The sequence below is a fragment of the Sycon ciliatum genome, chromosome 8, assembly GCF_964019385.1.
Source record: "Sycon ciliatum chromosome 8, ocSycCili1.1, whole genome shotgun sequence".
In the NCBI taxonomy this organism is placed as follows: Eukaryota; Metazoa; Porifera; class Calcarea; order Leucosolenida; family Sycettidae; genus Sycon; species Sycon ciliatum.
Window position 1 is genome coordinate 8,672,613 of NC_088650.1, and position 13,393 is coordinate 8,686,005.

At 48.0% G+C, this 13,393-nt stretch overlaps 1 protein-coding gene across 1 annotated transcript; it reads right to left on the reverse strand.

Moving 5' to 3' along the window:
* On the reverse strand, window positions 1–7,094 carry LOC135822873 (carbohydrate sulfotransferase 14-like). Its single transcript, XM_065335710.1, has 4 exons — window positions 6,545–7,094; window positions 4,158–4,274; window positions 2,593–2,750; window positions 1–1,426 (listed from the first exon to the last, which is right to left on the reverse strand). Exons 1-4 carry the CDS (start codon window positions 6,669–6,671, stop codon window positions 584–586), a joined length of 1,245 nt encoding a protein of 414 aa, XP_065191782.1. The 5' UTR covers window positions 6,672–7,094; the 3' UTR covers window positions 1–583.
* Window positions 7,095–13,393: the final 6,299 nt, after the last annotated feature.

Here is a 13,393-nt window from a genome sequence, read left to right on the forward strand (position 1 = left end):
TCTCAAAATAATTTAATGCACATATAAAATAAGATTACAAAGGTTGCCCCAGCGTGTCTGCTGAGGGTGCTCGGGTACTGAGAAGGCAGAGCGTAGCACTCCGGCCATCGTCAGTTGTACTGTATGCAACAGCAGTACATGTACAAATGATTGGCGAATCGTTTGGGGCAAGATGTACCACGAAAGCCACTGGTGCATATATTGCATATAGTGGCGCATGGCCATGTTCCAGCAGGGCAGAAACGCCCGGGTAGCGAGGGGGGGGGGGGTAGCAGGGGCAGGACGCTTTGTGCGGCGTGTGTGTGGGGGGGGGGGCATAGGAGGATTGCTGTGGGAGTTGAATCTCAGATGAGGCAAAATGTTCAACATTTTTGCGTCACGTTAACATTTCTGATTGCAAAATAACGTTACTACTATGCTATTCCTGCTCTTCTCTACATTATGAAAAAGATGGGTGTGTGATGGCAGGGTCATTATTAGCTTTGGGCCTGCTAGGTGCATGTGAAACTTTGCAAATAATTAAACTCTCTAACTTTCACCTTTTATGGTCATGATTCGGTTTGATAAAAATGTTCAAATTCGTCTACTCAAGGGGTTCTGGGTTAGATAGTTCTGGCTTCTCAAAGGCAAATACATTGTAGCTGGTATCATAAATATCCAGAATTCGTTTCTGCATGGTTGTATTCAGCTGGTGGTAATACGAGAGCACACGGCTACGCGGCGAGGTGTGGTAGTACGTCTGCCGGCCCGGATACGCGACTCTGCCGCCGGCTTTCGCCTGCCGCAGGACATAATTAGACTCATCGGTCAGCTGCTCGTAGTGGCCAATAAAGTCATAGTCGACTAGGCACGGTTGGCACAGGTCCTCGTACGGTGCCCAGTGCTCATTGTACATGTAGCGCTTCGTGTCCGCCACGTAATTGACAAACTCTGGAAACGTCACGTCGTTGCCGCGCGTCTCCTTTTCTTCGGCCAACGACAGCGGCGGCTTACGGTACTTCTTCACGATGTACGTGCCGTAGTGTTTGTGAAATCCCTTGTCCTGGCCGTTTGGATGGAACTTGTCCAAGTAAGCCGAGACCAGGCGGTCGAGCGGGTCGCGCACGAACATGAACTTGTAGTAGGTCTTAAGACGGTGGAGTCTCTCCTCTTTGCTGTACGTGGAAAGCGGCACAACGTCACGTATGAAGCTAAATGGGTAGCAGCCTGGCCAGGCATCACGTTCGGACAGCACTTTCAGCACCTTCTTCCAATTGGTACAGCCGATCTTGGGCACGTAACAGTAGATCACTTTGTAGTTGTCGTTCACGAGCAAGTGCTGGAAGACGCTCTTTCTCTGCGTCTGCGTCAGCCTCGTGTCGGAGCCAGTTATTTTTGGGCTCTCGCAAACCTCATCCAGGCGTTCTTGTCTCCGCTTCTGTTCATCCTGCATGTATGGACGAGAGGAAAACAAAGGAAATCCCACGCTGCTTCTTTCCAGTAAAGTCAGGTAAATGTTGAAGCGCAGTCTTTTGCTATTTCAGGCGAGGTCTTCCCACTATGGGGATTTTCTTGACGCCTTTGTGCATCTTTTTTCTTCAAAAGCTGCTCACGTATGCCCGCCTACTCCATGGACAGAAACTTACGGACTAAACTTGGTTTTATCATTACAAAAGGCCGAAAGGTTTTGTCACTTGTTGTGGTGTTCAAGCTAGTGCCGTGGTTTGCTAACACCCTCTCTCTTTGTATTGGCCGGTGTTCTCACTGTGCTATGAAATGCTGTAATAAATAAATAAATAAATATTAAAAGTACTCGGTATCCGTTCACACATACATTTGACATACTCTTGGCAAGTATTGTACAGTCCAAGCACATACACTGTATTATACTGAGTGCTTCTGAAGGGTAGGGGGGGGGGGGGGGACAGTCCCATTCCAACGATCTGTCTTATGAGACCGGGCATTGCAGGACCCATACCATATCACCGCATACATTTCTGAACCTGTGTTGAGTGTTGAGAGGCCACCGGCCAATGACTCTGAGGACACTTCTACCACCTGCCACTGAGGACACTTCTACCGCCTGCCAATGAGGACACTTCTACCACCTGCCAATGAGGACACTTCTACCACCTGCCAATGAGGACACTTCTACCACCTGCCAATGAGGATACTTCTGCCACCTGCCAATGAGGACACTTGTCTGCAAAGACCGGTATTGTGTGCACCCTGGCCGGACTGGTCACATAACACAGGTTACACTGTACAGTAGCACACCGGCTGTAGTAAGTAGGTAGCACAGTGATTCACTTGTGTGCAGTCACTGGTGGATGAAGAATACGGGGATAAAACGTAACTCAGGACCGGTTTTATGAATATATTTACCAGACATTTCTTTAGGTACGCACGCCGCGCCTCTCCAGCCACCTCATTATATGAAAAACCTTCCTCACACCACTCTCAAATCAAGTGGTCTCAGTTTGCTGCAAATTACTAACATCTCAATCAAATGTTTGGCCAGGAGCCATCCAGACCACTTGATTTGAGAATGGTGCATGTAGGGTTGTTCATATTACAATATTACAACACAACACATAGTCGGTGTAGTCTTACAGCTATATTGGCGTCTTTGCTGTCGTCGTGAAAGTTGGGTACGATGTTGACATACGCCCGACGCAGCCGGTTGGCCTCCCAGTGTTTGCACGGTGCAAAACTCATATTGGGAAGTCTCATCAGCTCCAAGATCCTTTCCTCTGTGAATTCGGGGTCGCCTGAACAGTGGTACGGGAAGTGAAGTGTACCGACACACAGACAAACACACATACAGTGTACATTGTATTCCGCAAAAGCTTGATTTTTCATACAGGTCCAGATGGACATAAAGACACTCAGATGAGACAATCGTAGATAGGTGTACTGAAGACTGACAGACGGACAGACAGAGAGACAAACAGACAGACATACAGACAGACAGACATAGAGACAGACAGACATAGAGACAGGCAGACAGACATAGAGACAGACAGACTTAGAGACAGACAGACAGACAGACAGACATACAGACAGACAGACATAGAGACAGACAGACAGGCAGACAAACAGACAGACAGACAGACAGACAGACAGACAGACAGACAGACAGACAGACATAGAGACAGACAAACATAGAGACAGACAGACAGAGAGACGAACAGACAGCCAGACAACCAGGCATGGAGACAGACAGATAGTCAAACAGGCATATTGACAAGGAGGCGCAGGTGCGGAATGAGAGGAGGAATTTGCTCGCAATACAAAGCAGATGCACAGTGTAATACAGCATGCAGTGCCTATTTACTTTAGAACTCAGGCACGGTAGCACTCAGGCTCACTTGCATGGGCACTGGGGAAGTTGATCACGAATGGGGTCATGCTACTCAAGGCTAGGGTAAAACACCGCGACTTGTTCCAATTTATAGTGTGGTCATCCAATTTGTAGTGTGGTCGCAAGCAACTTAAGCATAGCGTTTTGAAAGCCACGGCTTAGCTGACACATGTCTCTGAGCATTTCAGGTATAAATTCCCCGTTGAGGAGGCTATGCCCAAGCCAACGCATAAGCCAAATGTAACCCACTAGACGGCATACAGTGAAGGATGCAAAAGAGAATGACCAGGTTGATTTCACGGATCTACATTTCAGTGTACATGTAATACTGAACTAATTATGCACATTGTTGTGAAAGTCCTGGCTCTTTATCTACTTGTGGTTCCATCCCCAGTATACATGTGCGTCGTGTGGCATCTGTTTCACCACATTACTATGAGTACGGCACAGAGCGGACACCCGAGTCTTCAGCAGACCCTTCCTGGTGTCAGAAACCGCCAGGTAATTGACTGTCAGGAAAAAGTAATTTACTTTTTGACTATACATGTAGTTTTATATGTACATGACTACATTGTAGTTTGAGGGAAATAAAAGACACAAACGGGAAAAGTCTGAAGAAAAAATTGACTGTCACCACCAGGACTCGAGCCAGGGACCCTCGCTTGTAGCTAGCGATGCTCTAACCACTGAGCTATGGTGTAGTCATCCCAGCAGATGTGTACATGAGTAGCAACAGTACTTGTATATAATTGTTGTCTTTTTGCTTTGCTTATAGCTTTCAATGTGACCACCGGTACATGTATAAAGTAGCTACCTGACTGCAGCTGTCCCATAAGCTTGTCAACTGCGAGCGTTCTTTTCTTTGGTCTCCTGCTCGTCTCGCCATTGTCTACGGAGAACAGAAGAGGGTCGTCCATGAGCCTCGGCTGACCTGGGGCGAAGGAGGGTAGACAAACAAATGTTGAGCGATTCTGAGACATCACCCGGTGCCGACTGGATATTTGCTGTCGACACACCAGATTTGCTGGAATAAACAAACTCGGACTTTTGGATTTTCTATCAATGCACTCAAAATTCGAGCACTTTTGCACCCCAAATACTGATTAAAAGGTTTGCAATTTGAATATCTAATCCCTAGCTTTACTTTGCGCTGCAACTCATATACATGTACAGTGCTGCTCAATGAAATCCAGCCGCATCACCCAAGTTTGCACCTTGCATCCGATGATTCCGCAGCCCAGTGTTTGCATGTCTAGGGCTGCACAGCACCCGGGGCGCGTACTTGGGTGATGCGACTGGATTTCATCGAGCAGATCCCTCCCCCACCTCCCCCCCCCCCTCGCTGCTCTCTCTCTCTACCGGGTTATTATATTCACGGGGTTGGATTTCACGTATCACCATTGTCCATAGTAATTATTTCAATTCTACTATAAAAGCCATATATATATATAACGAAGTGCTAACTCTAACAAGTTAACGAGGAGAAATCTGTCGTTAAAATAGAAATCGTTCTACAGAAATCGATACATATACTGTCCTATTGAGCGTTGAGAATGAGTGAGAATCGTTACCTTTGGTACACGTAAACCAGTCAATTTTGGGAAATCGTTACATATGCGCCTCGTTAGAATAATGGCTTTCACAGTATATGGACACTGCGCATGTCGAAGATGTGTGTGGTAACGTTACTTTAGACTTCAAAGAAATGCCAGTACAAAAGAACAGATGGCTGCAGCCCCACACCCTTTACATTATGGCAGGGGAAACCCTCTTGTAAGTCACACTAGCATTGTGTCACTGAAAAGTGGGTATCAATTGGGACAGCCGGAGGCAGTTTTTGGTTGGTCCGGTAGTATCTCTGAACATGGCCTTTCCTGCTTTGTGTATGATATGGCAGGTGCACATGCCCTCCTCAGCAGTAGACATGACTTGTGTTGATGGTCAAACACGTTGGTCCGGTGGTAACCTGACCAACCGGACCAGTTTTGACGGGTATGTTAATTAATGGTATTGATAGTGGGTGGCACTGGATGCATGTGATGCCCTGAGCAGCCACGGTGCTCTAATCCCGCATACTGCACTCAGTGAGAACTGAGGTAACGATTATCACTCATTCTCCACATTCATGGCTGAGCAGGGAGTGGTATTTTAGTACTCCCTGGTCCATGGTGCTGAGCAGGGAGTGGTATTTTAGTACTCCCTAGTGCTGAGTACGAGTGAACTGTTTTCTTCGCCATGCATGTTCAGGTGTTAAGGAAAACTGTGTGGCAAGGCTCCCCGGTGCACCTTTGCAGTTTACTCTAAAAGCCTTATAATTATATAACGAAGCGCCAAATCTAACAAGTTAATTGACGAGGAGAGATCTGTCGTTAAAATAGAAAATGTTACACAGAAATCGATACTTATACTGTTGGTGCTGAATGTGGAGAATGAGTGATAATCGTTACCTTTGGTCCACGTAGCCCTGTCAATTTTAGGAAATCGTTATATTTGCGGCTCGTTAGAATAATGGCTTTTACAGTATTGTGACTACATTTCCCGGAGCGCTGGCATCCAATACTTGAGGTACCCGCAAGTATGAACATGCTGAATGTTCACAACACACAGTGAAGCTTCAGTACAAAGTACCCCGGATATTACTGGGGCGGCGGCCACGCTATGGTCACTACGGTATTGACCGTACCACCTTTTGGCCCAATTAACCACCTTTTGGCCCAATTAACCACCTTTTGGCCCAATCACCCATTGAACCAACAAAATGCACCCATGTGGGCTCTGAATTTCCAAAATATTCGTCTCAGCCACCCTTCCCTCACGCGTAAATTGTATTTCACATGGCTGACCGTACCACACTAAATTACCTTCCGATGCCCCTGTAAATACATACTTTTCTCTTGCATTGGATATAAAGATTTTTTCTGAAGGCACTGCATATCCTTTTCCAGATATTTGAGCTTGGATAAAAAGTAGCTGGGATAAAAAGTACTGATTTTGCGTCATGGCTTGGAGGTACTATGTACGTTATACTGAAGTTTCTACGTGCATGTAGCCTGATTTAATATGGTGAAGAACATGAACCTCGGAGTTGCAACCAAGTAGCCTCCTCTCTCCTCCCCCCCCCCCCTCTCTCTCTCTCTCTCTCTCTCTCTAATGTGTACTAGTATTTGTGCACAGCGTAGACTACCCATCTATTTGGCTTACCCATGAAGTGGCTTGACAGCGATCCCTTCCAGAAGAATGGCAGGAGACCGAACAGCGCAGCCAATACGACAACACCAGCGGCACAGGCCCGTCTTCGTGGAGACTGTGTGGCAAAGCCAAGGCGCATCCTGCAGGTGTAGGTGACAAGCCCGCTACGCAGGGAGCAAGGCTCCTGAGCACCTGTTTTCCAATAAGGCTGATGTGTCGTGCAACGATGATGGCTGTTGGTAATGTCGGAGCGAGACACCTACGCTACAGAATAGCTTGTCGTCACCAGGCCAGTATGGAAATGCAACATTCAACTCCACCCTTGCGGCTTCGTTCCGGCCACACACTGCAGGCATGGAAAACTCGCCACCACCATGAGGTCGTCGGGCGGTAATATTTGAAGGAGCCGGACCTCGACGAGCGCTGTTTCAGTGTTTGTTCGGACGTAGATCTACGCAGATGTTAGTCTCTGCACAGGCCTGCGATTTGCTGCGCGTGTGTCGATCACTTCAGATTACGGTAGTGCAGGATCAACAACAGAGCACTTGTTCGCACACTTTGATCCGCTCAAGACAAGGTCACCGTTACTTGTTTGAGTCTTTGGGCCCGCTTGGCACTTCAGTCGGAGTAGGGGGTGACCAAAACATACTGTAGCACGGGTCCAAACTCTTCTCAGCGCCTCGACATTGGATCATCCCGTGATCCAAGCTGCAAGCGCCACCCGCCGGTACTGCGGTAAAGCCATATATGGAGTACGGTATGGTAAACATAACGTTTTCAGTTTTTACCCTCGTCCGATCCGCACAGCTAGTACAGCGAAGTCCTTAGAACGTAAAGTGGTTAGCGAAGAGATGGCTATGCTCACCTGGAAAGTAGACCACTTGATACATCCGAGTTCCAAACTATGAGTATGACTATGAGTCTATTCGAGTAAAAGCATCCGCATGGACCATCATACTTGTAAGTTGTAGTGATACTTTGCATCACGTCGAGTAGCAGAAATCCATGGTGGCACGAGATGTAGAGATATGGAGAAAGGCCGGCGTGATCATGGACACTTGGACTTTGAGGGTACTACTACTACATGTAGCAGTAGTGTTACTACTTCGCGTGCTGATAGATCTTCAGGGTACGAATGTGAAGATCGCAACATGGAATCCAGCTACAGTACCTAACTAGCGCTCTTACTTTCCTCGGTTCTGATACAAGACTGACCTTGCTAGCGCTGCCGGTTATGGCGCTCGGAAGTGAAAAGGCTGTACTGGGACCGCATGTGGGCCTGGGTCGGTGGCTCGCCTGATACCGCTGCGGCTCAGCACCGCCACTGCCAGACGCATCGCTTGCTGCTGCACAGAACACCTGTTCCGTGCTTCTTTCCCCTCGCGACACACGTGGTGGATGCATTGTCTCGCTGGGCATGGGGTGCGGAGTGGAAGATTAGGCTTGAGCCGTCCAAACACACAAGCCATTATCCCCCCCCCCCACCAACGCACATCATCGCCAGCCTTGGCAGCTCCCAGGAACAACTTTCTACATCACGCCATGCGCCCGGTAGTGAAAAAGCCACCTGAGGATCCGGGGGGCATCTTTCATTCCAAACTGACATCCCCCACTATAATTATTATTCAATCAAAAAGAGAGGACCAAGCGTTCACATAAACCTATCCGTTGTTTGTCCGACACTAACAATAATTATTATAATCAAGATACTGAAGCAGGATACTGGTGATTTAAAACGCGCAACAATTAGCAGGTTCTAATGTATGAAATAACGCAGGAAGGAGGAAGGTTGTCATTGATAACATTCTCAGTTCACTGTGCTGTTTTAATAACTTGTTTTCCTCTCCAGTGCGCTCACCTGCCCCGTTCCAACGTCATTTCATAACGTAGAAATGAACTTTTCTAAGTTGGAAGGCTGTGGGTATTACGCTCCTCGACATTCGTCTTGTTGAGCACTCTCGGTAGGCTGCTCTAGTTATGCTGCATTGCATTGCTCGCTACGTTTTGTAGTCAGAGCACTCGGGCGCTAGAGCGACGAGTTATTTTAATGTCAGTGGTGCCTCCTTTGCACCATGGCTGGAAGCTCGGCTTACTTAAAAACTCGCAGCTGTACTTATGAGGCGGGTATATGGACGAAATAGCTTTCCGTCTACAGCATTGTGTAGTATCTTGCCTATGATTGTTAGTAAGAAAGTGGTGGACATCACGCAACTGCATCATAAATAAAAGGGGGGTTGTCAATGTTAGTTGTCAATGTCAGTTGACAAACCCCCCTTTTTTATGATTGTTAGTGTTGGACAAACAACGATCAGATGACGTATCACCTTTCATTGGTCCTTTCTTTCTAATTTTACCTTGGCTCTCCATCCGAGCGTATTCAATCAATCCGCTCCAGAGCCCATCAACGTCTAAACTTCCTGCGGAAGGCCTCTATTGTTCTATCCCAATGGCCAGCTCCAAGCCTACATTGGGTTCGTCCGACCTGTGCTAGAATACTATCTTCTGGTTTGACTTGGTGCGCCACTTTCGCACTTGGCCTAGCTAGACCAGATAAAGCGACGATCCATAAACATCATCCGATCGGGCTCTTGGTTCTCCAGTCTCTCTCTCTCTCTCTCTCTCTCTCTCTCTCTTCTATCTCTCTCTCTCTCTCTGTCTCTCTGTCTCTCTCTCTCTCTCTCTCTCTCTCTCTCTCTCTCTCTCTCTCTCTCTCTCTCTCTCTCTCTCTCTCTCTCTCTCTCTCTCTCTCTCTCTCTCTCTCTCTCTCTGTGTCTCTCACTCTCCGTCTCGCTCTCTCTCTCTCTCTCTCTCTCTCTCTCTCTCTCTCTCTCTCTCTCTCTCTCTCTCTCTCTCCCGCTCTCTCTCTCTCCCGCTCTCTCTTTCTCTCTCTCTCTCTCTCTCTCTCTCTCTCTCTCTCTCTCTCTCTCTTTCTCTCTCTCTCTCTCTCTCTCTCTCTCTCTCTCTCTCATTATTGTATCCCCGGTCCTCGTCCAGCTAGCTGATGATATCTTCGGGGATCTGAACATCAAAGTAGCCACATCCGCCCGTTTCCTAGGAGGCTGTATCAGTGAACCTGACGGAATGAAATCGTTTGTACAGGGGAGAGTGGAGACGTGGGTGAGCAGTGTCAATTGCCTTGCCGCTGCTGCCAGGAAATATCCCCAGTCCGCGTATTGTGCGTTGAATCGATCTCTATCATGTGAGTGGTCATACCTTCAGCGTGTTCTCCAGGGTCTTGAAGAGGAGTTCGCTCCGCTTCGAGACGTCATCCTGGAGCAATTTGCCCCAGCCATCCTTGGGTGGGAGGTTCTTCCTCGGGAACACCAGCTCCTCACCTTGCCTGTCAAGTATGGTGGCTTGGCTTTGGCCGATCCTGTCCACTCAGCACCCCAGGCTTACCAGAACTCAAGAAGCGCAACTGACATCCTGCGCAACTCCATCCAATCTGGTAACCCCGTAAACATAATTAATGATCACAGCGCTCACTGCCGTCGCATCGCAAGCCAAATCAACAGGGAACGATGCTGATTTGGCGCTTCTTGTTGAAGCGGAGCATCACGAACATTTCAATGATCTCCTCCATACCTTTCTCTGCTCACGTTCCGGAAAAGTTGCGAAGTAGTTTGTGGAAATGAAGAAAGTTGCGTTGCGAAAGTTGCGATTTCTTCCAAAACAGCCAAAAGTCGCGAAAAAAGTGGCGAGCATCTTTGGGGAAAGGGCTAGCCGGAGGGTGATCGGACGGGGCAGCCTGCTCTTCGGGCAGATTGGCTTGCCCGGGGTGTGTGGGAGGATAACAGGGTGGCGTTTTTTGATAACCGCATCATTGATGCCAACGCACCCAGTTACTCCCATTCATCCTGGGAAGCTACTTCCAACCGCGCTGCCAACGCGAAGAAAAAGAAGTACCGTCTGGCCTCCGAGGACCTCCGTCGGTCTTTCACACCACTGGTGTGTTCCACGGATGCAGTGCTGCATCGTGAATACGCCAGCTATCAGAAGCGACTTGCTGGTCGCCTCGCCCTCAAGTGGGACAAGCCCTTTTCAATCATCATATCGTGGGTGCGAATTCGTACCCAATTTGCAGCGTTCCATGCAATCAACCTCCGGTTACGCGGGTCCAGAAGGCGCCTGACAGGCCTGTCGACGCAGGATGGTGCTGGGGTAGGCATCGGCCATTGAGAACTGAATTTCGTCTGTTATACGTGGGATTTCTTGGAGTTTTCCAACGTGTTGTACTGGAATAATATTCTATTTTACGTTTTCATGGTATCTCTATTTTCACATCTACATAACTTCATCGCGATAATTATCGTGCCCGTAAAAGAGGCCGTTACCCCGAAAAAAACTCGCTCTTCGTACTTTCGTACTCACCTTCTAGTCTTTACTGCTACCAAGAGAGTACCTATTTGTAGTACCTCCCGGGATCAGTATTTCCACTTGAAATAATATTCACCAAAATGCCTCATTCTTAGCATTCTTTAAATTATTCGCTTCCATGTAATTGGGCGTATTGCCCGTTTGGTATTGCGAATTCAAAAATAAAACAACAACAACAACAACAACAACAACAACAACAACAACAACAACAACAACAACAACAACAACAACAACAACAACAACAACAACAACAACAACAACAACAACAACAGCAACAACAACAACAACAACAACAACAACAACAACAGAGTACAATCAGTCATACATGTAACCCCCAAGCGTTATGTACTCTTGCTGCTACCGTGCCAGGCACTGACTGCCCTTGCCTTCCCCCTGGAGCGGACTATTGCAACGAAGAGCAGCACCGAACGGATGTCTTCAACAGCGTCTCTCCCGACCTGCAGCGGTGCATGGGGCTTGCGGCGGAGAAGGGCGCATCCAACTGGCTAACCTACCGGCCTTTGGCACGGTTTGGCTTTGCGCTCTCCAAGGCCGAGTTCCGGGATGCCCTCTGTCTGCGCTATGGCTGGCAGCCCAACAATCTCCCCACCAAGTGTATGTGCGGGCAGCAGTTCACAGTCACCCATGCTCTGTCTTGCCCCAACGGCGGCTTTCCCAGCATTCGGCACAACGAGATCAGGGATGTGTTTGCAGAGTGTTTGGTGAAAATCGCTCATGCAGTGGAGATCGAGCCACATCTAGAGCCCCTTAGTGGAGAGCACCTTCAGCCACGCACCGCGGTGAGAGGCGACCAAGCTCGATTGGATGTGGTGGCAAATGGCGTGTACGGCGGTCGTTTTGAGCGTTCATTTTGGATGTAAGGGTTTTCAACCCCTATGCTCGCTCCAATTCATCGTCGTCCATTGCCTCTGACTACCGCAAACACGAGCAGGAGAAGCGCCGCTTATACGAAGCACGTGTGCGAGAGGTGGAATGTGCCTCCTTCATCCCTGTCATCTACGCTACATCTGGTGGAGCAGGTGGAAGTGCTAATGCTTTGGTGAAGACGATCGCAAGTCTCATGGCAGAGTTGCAGCCCTACGCACAACTTATGGCTTGGCTGAGGTCGAAGATCAGCGTCTCTCTCGTCAGAGCCTCTATCCTATGCCTGCGCGGTTCAAGACGTCCTAGGGCACGCATCCATCTCAACCCAGACAATCTTGGTCTGGAGGTGGTTGGGGCTCGGCTTTCCTCATAGACGGACACGGATTCATCTTCTTTTGTGATCAGTGTGCAATTGAACTGTCTTTTCCGTCCTTTCTCATTGATTGTTATTTGCCACGGCATCATGGTAGGGATCGTATCATGCGTAGCACGACATGCACCTTTCTTTCTTTTCTAGGACTATTACCGGTATTAGATCTGTAGTGTTCGGTATAATCGTTTCACCCCTATAAAAGTGCCTGCGTGCACGGTACGGGATTTGCGTTTTAAAAGCGTTGTGCTTCGTTGTTGTTTTGTTCTTTGCTGAGTTGAGTGGTCGTTAACAACTGAAAAAAAACTGCCCTTGCCTTGACAGAGTCTGGTGCAGTGGCAGTGCGCCAGTGCAGCGTAGTCTACGTAGAATGCCTGGGATCAAAGGCAGTACCTGGGATCAAAGGCGGTACGTGGGATCAAAGGTGGTACATGTATGAAGTACTAGTATGCGACTGTGCTATACAGCGGGGAATATTGCCAATAATATTGGAGGGGAATTATTATCGGGCGCGTATTCCCCGCTGAGGAAGGCTACTGATAGTAATATAGGCGGAAACAGGGATCTCGTACCGCACTTCGGCATAAAAGTATCCCAATTTTTATCGTTTTTTATACTGGATTGTAGTCAACTGCATCGTATATACGCGTATGCCCCAAAAGCCAAGCCATGTATTTGAATTTGTAACTACATGTAGTGGCTGTGTCAGACTGTGGAATTGGATAGGTAGCATAGTAGATCTACTGAAGCGGGTCTTTTTCGTTCTCACAGAGTGTATTCAGTTATCTACGGCTCTTCATAATTATTGTCTTTAGTGATGGCAAGACGGCTTGACCTCGTCCAAAGGCCCTGCGGAAGCAATTCACTGCCCTCCTCGTCCATTCAGGGGCTGATTTTACAGATTTTACACAAATTTGCAACACACCCACCAGCATGTATACCGACGCTGCATGGAAAATGAAATTTATATACATGTACACCAAACTTTCTGGACAATTGATCTACGATAAACTGGCCCTCATTTTATTTGCCAACATCTATGTTTTGATACAGCCTTCAAACGACCCACGTGCCCTTTGCTAGGTTACGACCAATCAGCAGCCTCGGAGAGCGGGCTTTGATATTCCATCAAAGCCCGCTGCCATTGGCAACTGTACGACAAAACCATCAAAGCCCTGATCATGCCCAATCTCAGTCTTTTCAAGGTGATCTGGCTATAAGAACAAGAA

Coding starts and splice junctions, on each gene's coding strand:
- LOC135822873 (XM_065335710.1), bottom strand. CDS start 6,671: ATGCGCCTTGGCTTTGCCACACAGTCTCCACGAAGACGGGCCTGTGCC. Junction 4,275..6,544: donor GCTGTCAAGCCACTTCATGG/GTAAGCCAAATA, acceptor CCTTCGCCCCAG/GTCAGCCGAGGCTCATGGAC. Junction 2,751..4,157: donor TATGGGACAGCTGCAGTCAG/GTAGCTACTTTA, acceptor ACCACTGTTCAG/GCGACCCCGAATTCACAGAG.